General features: G+C 37.0%; 1 protein-coding gene across 1 annotated transcript in view; it reads right to left on the bottom strand.

The window, feature by feature from the left end:
• The window catches only part of LOC108756489 (protein strawberry notch), an 8,565-nt gene extending 2,600 nt beyond the window's left edge, over positions 1-5,965 (bottom strand). The window contains exons 1-13 of the mRNA XM_018500352.1: positions 5,560-5,965; positions 4,787-4,877; positions 4,530-4,643; positions 4,209-4,439; positions 3,648-3,767; positions 3,442-3,579; positions 3,004-3,371; positions 2,588-2,840; positions 2,170-2,495; positions 1,810-2,090; positions 1,360-1,721; positions 570-1,014; positions 51-434 (exon numbers count right to left, since the gene is read on the bottom strand). Of these exons, the coding sequence (XP_018355854.1) occupies positions 51-434; positions 570-1,014; positions 1,360-1,721; positions 1,810-2,090; positions 2,170-2,495; positions 2,588-2,840; positions 3,004-3,371; positions 3,442-3,579; positions 3,648-3,767; positions 4,209-4,439; positions 4,530-4,643; positions 4,787-4,877; positions 5,560-5,562 (3,116 nt within the window). The 5' untranslated portion in view covers positions 5,563-5,965. The remainder of the gene's footprint in view (positions 1-50; positions 435-569; positions 1,015-1,359; positions 1,722-1,809; positions 2,091-2,169; positions 2,496-2,587; positions 2,841-3,003; positions 3,372-3,441; positions 3,580-3,647; positions 3,768-4,208; positions 4,440-4,529; positions 4,644-4,786; positions 4,878-5,559) is intronic.
• Positions 5,966-8,356: the final 2,391 nt, after the last annotated feature.

Below are 8,356 nucleotides of genomic sequence, written 5' to 3' on the forward strand. Positions count from 1 at the left end.
CTATATTCTACATGGAATATTTTTTAAATGTATTTTTAATTGACACAAACCCCATTATAGTTTTCATCGTCGCTTCTAAAGCCGAACGACCGTACTTGTTGTCGATATTGAATTGCGAGAGATCTCGGGTTTCAGTCGCGCGACGATCACCGTGCGTTAATGCACCCAAACTTTCCAGACGTTTCGCGACGATCGAGGCAAATCGCCTCTCTCCGGCCAAATCCGATATAAGAAATATATACTCCGGCGCGTTGACCTGATTCGATCGATGCGTTCGTCCGAATTGTTGTATCGCTCTGTCCGCACTCCACGGTAACTCGAGCGTGATATGCACACGTCGCATTTGATTTCTAGCTCGCCTGTCGCTTTGTAATGATATACCACTACTAGCTGCTTCGGAGATTATCGCTACAGTCTTCTCTCCGTCCATAAACCTGATGCATACAAAAATATTCGATAGAATACCGATATTTAACTCGAAGGATTGATATAAATTATGATCATTATAGAAAACCGTATATAATTCCAATCTGCGAGTAAAATAATTATATAACAAGTTTTACTGATACCTCTGTTTTTCCGTCAAGTTAAGAGTTTCTAAAGGAACATCCACCTCTGACCTAGACTCGTATTCTATTCCACCATCTTCCCTTTGCACGACGCGACCCTTTCTACCAGTCATTTCCGCGACATTTTCTGGTCCGCCAAGCTCATCTATCAATTGATCTAGCGTATTTGGCGGCAATCGATCGCCAAGAATTTCTATTTGTGATAATAACTCCTCTTTCATGCTGCAAGCTCTTTCGATAGCGTCTCTAGGCGGTGCTTGATTTTGGGGCACACTTCCGCCCGTAGCACTCATTGACCCACTCATCGCCGTGTCGCCGTTACGTTTACTTTTATTACTGGACTGTTTATGCACTAACATTGATTGGATTTTGTCCTGCGTGCTCAAACGTTTCTTCGCGGGTTTCTTCTGCTTCTTGCCCTTTTTCTTTCGCCTATCCCAAGGATCTAGAGAAACAAAAACATAAAAAATAGTTCTGGAAATTCAATTACAATAAATTTATTCACGTACATTACAGCATGCTCAAATATCCTCCTACCATAACTCTTACTCATTTCAGCGCATGGAATAAATAGGAGCATGTTAAAGCATGCAACGCGGATAACCTAAGAAATTTGTTCGTGTTTGCTTGCACATTTTGTACAAAGAATCTTCGTTTTTTCTTTCTAACACCTGAATATTTATCATCTTATTTTAAATGCTGAATATTTTTAGGGATTTCAACCAACACAAACAAATCTAATGTAACAATTTCAATTGAAAAATAATCAAGTTACAAGATTGACATTTACCAACGTCAGAATCGCTATCACTGAAGAACGGATTGAAATCAGAACTGGCGTTGCTTTCTTCGTCCGTATGATGATCGTCCTCACTTTCGGTGCCACTCAATTTGTATTCAGAGCCGGAACTGTGAGCGCCGTTTTTTTCTTCGTCTGATATCTCTTCTTCCGATGACCAAGAGCGCACTTTTTTCGTTGCACGCTGTGCTGCTTGACGGATCGGTTTCCTCTTGCTGCCTCCAGCAGAACCGCCAGCGTCCAGATCATCATCCTCTAATTTGAATTTTGGTGGTTCTAAACCGAGAAGACGTTGGATGCGACTACGATCCGGCGCTGGAAAATGTTTTTCAACTAACGTTTGCAGAACTCCCCTGTAAATTATTAAGTACATTAGCAATATATATATATTAATACATAAATTTGGAAGATTCTCTCTCAATAGTCTAAAACGCCACTGACTTTGCAGTAGAAACGAAGTCGCTGAGCTCGCCGTCGTCACGTTCCAACTGTTCCAAAGTACGTGCCTCACCAGTAGACTGTAAACCGATCACCACGCATTTGCCACACTTGACTGCCTCGCGAGCTACTGACACCGCATGTTTTACCTTCGCAGCAATACAAAGATATTTGAAAAAGCGTTGATGTGCCGACCAAAATTGGCCCCACATTGTTTTCTTCATACGATTTTCTGCATCTATTAACTCTGCCGCTTCCTGGAACCTCTGCATCGCTTCCACCCACTAGATCAAAATAGATCGCGTTATGACACAAACGAGTGAAATATTAACGAAGTATTTATATTTTTGCACAATAACTTACCAATCGCACTGAATGATCGTAAATTTTTGTAAAATCCTTGGAAAGAGGTACTTCCTCGATTTTGAAGGCAACACCGTGAAAACTCAATTGCCGAGCGATATACATGCCGCGCAGCTTCATGTCCATTGCTACGATTTCCATCGCGCCGACACCGCGCTTCTCCACAGCAGTAATAAAACCAGTAAACTCCGGGAAAGGCGTGCCCTCACCCCACATACCTAGTCGTACCATGTAGGCCATGTTGCGAGGTTCAGAAGCTCCGGTTGCACTGGCGTATACAACTCTAGCCTTCGGAAGCTTATTCTGCAGTTCCAAGACCGTCAATCCTGCACAATTTTTATATCATCGATAAAATAACTCAGTCACTCGTGTAGTCACTCTTTAAAAAAATCTTTACGCATGAAATTTCTGTTCTAACCTGTCTTAGTAGGTTTTGAACTCCCTGTAGGACACAGATTCTTCGCGCGGTGACATTCATCGAAAATTATCAGACCATCGAAATCTTCGCCACACCATTGCAATAGTTGTTTCAATCGGCTTTTATATTTCCCGCCGCTCTGTGTCGATTCACCAATTAATGCAGAATATGTACTAAAGATTACACCTTTCTTTACATTACCGTTCACAGCTGACGAGATTTTCGCGTATTTGAATTTATTCAAAGCATGTACCTGCAAGCCGATTTATTTATTGCAATTTTTCATTGATTTATCTTTAATAAGTATTTGAAATAGTTAAATGTAATTAAATATGTAATTAATATTCATTGCGAAATTAAAGTTTTGATATTCCGATAATATATTCGACACAATTCAACACAGATAAATTACGTACTTCTATTTTCGATGCACCTATGTCATTCAAATCACGCTCGGCGTCATATTTGAGATCATTTGACACTGATACCCAAATGGCACGTTTTCGACCTTTCAAGTAATTCTCGAATATAATACCGGCTATAGTCCTGCCCTTGCCAACACCCGCACCATCGCCGATCAGAAATCCGGCGCGTGTACCATCGGGTAAGAGATGCTCGTGCTGTTGAGAAGCATACGTGATGGATTCAAGTTGAAGGGCAGAGAGCGCACCAGATCGTATCGTGTCCTCCGGTATGGAGATCTTGTACCACACATCCGTTGGTTCGACGCTCGACAAAGATGCTGTTTCGACAACTGGATCCGGATGCTTTCGTCCAAGTTTGACTGTTGATTATCGTAAATTTTAATTAAAGCAAATAACGCATAAATAAATTAAAATAAATATTGACCGTACGTTTCGTTGGCATATAATCAGCATAAGTCTCAGCAACACCCATATCTTCATCGTCTACCTCTTCCTCTTCTGGAATATTTGGCTGCATCAATTTTGTTGGATCACCTGAATTCATCCACATTTGCGACACTGTCTTTCCTGTGATAAAATTACGAATAGTACAAATTTGTCTTTTAAGTTGTTTTTTTATCAGAATTTGTAAATACCTGACAATCCTGCCCAGTTAGTAATCCCACTTTGATTAAGTAACTGAACAAAAGGATTTACTCCCATGTTCATACCAGGCATACCTATAAAGCTACTCATCAAAGCATTCATGTCCATGCCTAAGAAATAATTAAGATTATTGATACACACACACACATACATATATATAATATATATAATTAATACATGCAATTGTAACAATTTAATATCAATTATCGAAAATAAGAACTTTGAAATTATATTTTTGAATTTCCAAATTTTTTTAATACATAAATTTAATATTAACTTTACTCTCAATATTATCTTTATAAATATAAAATCAAAAGATATAAAAATCCTTTCGCATTTTGTTTTCATTTATCATTTAATAAGTATTAAAATAAAATTAAGAACTAAGTATAATATATATATTTAATCATAAAATTTAATTTATAAATGATGTACGTACACAGATATTCATACATATATCTTGTATAAAAATGAAACATTGTTTTAAAAGCCATGTGATATAAATAAAAGTTTCTACTAATAAAATTCATTATAATACAAAAGAAATATACTTGATTGAAGAAAGGCAGCAGGATTGAATCCTGCAAGATTTAATCCTTGTGGCAAACCAGGATATCCACCAGTTGCTAATTGATTCAGTTGATTCATTTGACCTGTCCCGCCAACAAAATTTCCCGGTACGGTGCCTTGAGAGCCTCCTACATGCACCATTTCGTAACCTGGTGTTGCATTTTTTGTCACTAATCCTCCAGGAATTTTGTTACCAAATTTTTGATTTAATTCTAAAAATAATTTTTACAAAAATAGATTTTTGAAACAAAAGAAAATAGAAAGATTTGCATTGTTTTAAATATTATGTATATGTGACTTACCATTTAATGGTCCTTGCATTTTATCCAAAGAATTTGTTGGCAAGTCTGCAATTGGAGGTTTCTCTTCTTTAATACTTCCAATTACAGCAGCAGTTGCAAGATCTTTACCCCCACCTAGTAAAAATAATTTGTATTTATTTATATAAATATTAAAATTTTATGTAAGAAGTAATTGTATTATCTTGTGCAAAATGAGGATTCATAGGATTATTACAATAAGACATATGTACACAAAGTGTAAGCTTATTATAATTTACCAGGTACTTCAATTTTATCAGGATCCTCTTCATCATCAAAGTCACTACCACTGGTATCATCGCTTACTCCATCATCATACTTTTTGCTTGCCTATAAAAACACATGCAGTAATCAATAAATTCTACTTGAATCACAAGAATCAGAAATAAAAGCAACATATAATCCATCGATAGAAACACTCGTTCATGATAAAATTCTAATTATAATTTGCCAAAATTTAAACTAAAGAATAGATATCAGAATCATAAATTAATTATTAAAATTTTATTGGCATCTTGCTGCAAATCCTCCTAATATTTTAGATCCGTTTTCTGTAGCTAAACTAGTATACACTTTTTAGAACTTAAAGTGAGATAGATATATTTACTTAGCAAAAGTAAGAAAAAAAATTTTAATGCAGTCTAATGTACAAATAAAAAAAACAGACCCCTTAATTAAAATTATATCTTACATAAATATCACTCAAAAAAAAAATATTTATCATATTCTCGATAAATTAATGATCGTTTATAATTCCAATCGCGTGGTGACTCATTAGGACGCGAATGCCTGTAAAAATACATGCTCCGCATAAGAGAACAAAAAAAAGGGGCGTCATGCATACGAGAGTCTTTAGGTTAGTAGTTTCTTTATCTCGAAGAGGGAAAGAAATACAGCTAAATTACGTGCTAGCCCTTAACAGGAAGCACATGCTTCGAATTCGGACATGTATTCTCCATTTCCCTCTTTTTTCAATTCTTTTTTCGGAATTAATAATTAAAAAAAAACCTACCATGACAAACGCGAGTGCCGCGACTCCTCGCGCGCTACCTCGTCACGATGCGTGGTAATGCTAGGACCACGAGGACGACACGACGCTTCGACAAGGTATTTTGCCAGAACTTGCGACAGGATGTTCGCGGGTTTGAGACGAGCGAACGTGTTTTTTTTTTTCGACCCGGTTTAAGAGTCGAGAATCGCGTGCTAACTGCTACGTCAGGCGAGCATTGCCGATGACTATACGCGGTGTTTTCTACGAGAGCTACAAGATCAGAGCGACGAATATTGATGATCCACGATCGAGCCGGTCCATCTCATACGGTTGTCGTTGTTAGTATGCGACGCGCGCGCGGTTTACACCACACCTCGAGACCGCGTTCGCTCGACTGCACGGCTGCCGCCATCTTGGGTCCCGTCTCTTCACCCGACGCCACCCCCCCTTGACCGACCCGAAAGCATCACGGATACAAAAACACGCCTGAAGTGCGCGCCGCCGCCGCCGCGGCGCCACATAGCCAGAGGGGTGAATAGAGTCCCTAAAGTAAAAGTTTGGTCAATGTGGTCTTAGGTCTGTTCGCGTTGCATAAAATCCTCAAATATTTTTGCACTCAAAATGAGATAGATACATATTTTGCCTTAAAAAGAGAAAAAGCGAAGATGTCGAGTGCCAAAAGTGCAAGCAATGCGAAAAGACCTCTTGTATTTTTGATTGGTTTGATGAAAAATGGCGGAACCAATTAAATTGACGATTGAACACGTGGAAAAATTGAAAAGTAGATATGTGTAACTGCACGCGCATGTGTATGTGCAGATATGTACACGTACCCTATTTTTAATCAATTACAGAAATATTAATTGGCCCGACCACCGACGAAGCACTATTAAAAGATCTGTTTTTTTTAACTGAACTCTTGCACAACTTATCTTTCCTTCTTTTTTCACAATGGAGATAAAAAGAGAAAAGATGAATTGTGCAAGAACTAAAAAAGAGTTCAGTTAAAAAGAACAGACCTAAAGACTAGAGATAAAGTTTTAACTGTCGCGAAGATAAATTAATATGAATATTTTATGTGTCTTAATCATTGTCTTGATCACAAAAAATGTACAAATCTTAAGATCACTGGAAATTAGCATGTAAAATTATTGTTTTGGCTGTTCCAAGAATAAATTAATAAAGATTGTACCTTCTTTAATCACTATTTTATCATTAAAAAGATGTATTAATAAGGACAATCTTAAAATTTATATATTTTTTATGATAAAATATTAATTAAGAAAAGTAAAATCCTTATTAATTTATCCTTCTTACATCCAAAATAGTTCATAATTCAACGTTCTTCAATTTCCACTGAGCTCCCGGAGTGATCATGCTGATTTTCGTAAAAATCTGCAGTTTTTCAATTATTCTAAGATTCTTTAACATGATTAGTTTATATATTTAGATTCAATAAGGAACTATAAGAACAAAACTAATCTTAGAACTTTAACTAATAATAGTTAAAGAATTTCACAACGGTTGCAAAATTTGCTTCCCTGCTGAATGTCTTTAATAGTTCAAATTTTAAATATGTGTATATATATATATATACATAAAGAAAACACAATAAGAAAAAAAGGCTCGATGATCATCGCGCAAGGTGGACATTTTCAACAATTCATTTAATTTATTTTAAGAACTGAAGTCTGTTTTTGTTTTTCTGTTTTTGTCTAGTTTTTGACTAGTTCAAGCTGTATTTCTTTCAAATAAATAGATTATTACTACACGTTAAAATTTTTTTATTTCAGAAACTAAACCGTTTAGGACACATGTTTATACATGGAGTTTTTTACTTGAAATAAACAAAAGAATCGCTCTGTTGAGTATGGCAACATACTTAACTAACACCCTGTATATATGTATATATATATATATATTTAAAATAAACTATTTAAAGTAAAGTTTATTTTATTCTTAAACTATTTTAAGCTTGAAAATCCGCCAGTGGCCGAACTCTTACTTCTGGAGACAAAACTAATCACATTAAAAAATTTTATAACGGTTGCAAAACTTGCTTCTCTGCTGAACGTCGGTCTTTAACAGTTCAAATTTTAAATTATTTAAAGTGTGAACTATTTAAAGTAAAGTTTATTTTAATTTTAAACTATTTTAAGCTTGAAAATCTTGTCAGTGGCTGGAGTCTCTTACTCTGGAGACTCTAGGGGTGGGCGCGCGCGGACGCGCGCTGTTGCCGGATCGTCGCGGCGAGTAAGGGCAGATTCGTAGGGCGCGCGAGCCAAAAAATTGCCGCATTTTCACGACTGATCGCTGCGCGGTCGCGATAAGCAGGGTCGGGAGAGGGGGGAGGGAAGAAGCGCGAGATTTGTATTCTTCTACCGCGTCGGCGGTTACTCGAAAGGGAAAAGTCGCAAGAACGAGAGCGTCATGGGAAATCCGATGTCCATCGGCGTTTCCGAATCAATCAAACGCTCTTACGATACTCCGCATGATTCTTTTAAGATCGCCGCCCGCCGGGGAATTTGCGATTAATTTTCAAATGATTCGAATCGATATTCATAATAAAAAAATTGCGAACCAATGTGGCTCGATTACGAGTCGGTTGCGATTTAAATAACTGGTGCTGTCTTTAAACAAAAAATTTAAAAAGTATCAAATATATATTAGTTTCGTTGTCCAATACACGTACCATTTCAAACGGACGATTCCAAAATTTAAGATGTCGTCTCGCGTCTTTTGCGTCTGTAAAACGCTACGTAAAAGCGCTCGTAAAAGGTTGAACGATCGAGGGTTAAACGCAGACTTCGTTTGGCGG

This window comes from Trachymyrmex septentrionalis, unplaced genomic scaffold (assembly GCF_001594115.1).
Source record: "Trachymyrmex septentrionalis isolate Tsep2-gDNA-1 unplaced genomic scaffold, Tsep1.0 scaffold127, whole genome shotgun sequence".
NCBI classification, from domain to species: Eukaryota; Metazoa; Arthropoda; class Insecta; order Hymenoptera; family Formicidae; genus Trachymyrmex; species Trachymyrmex septentrionalis.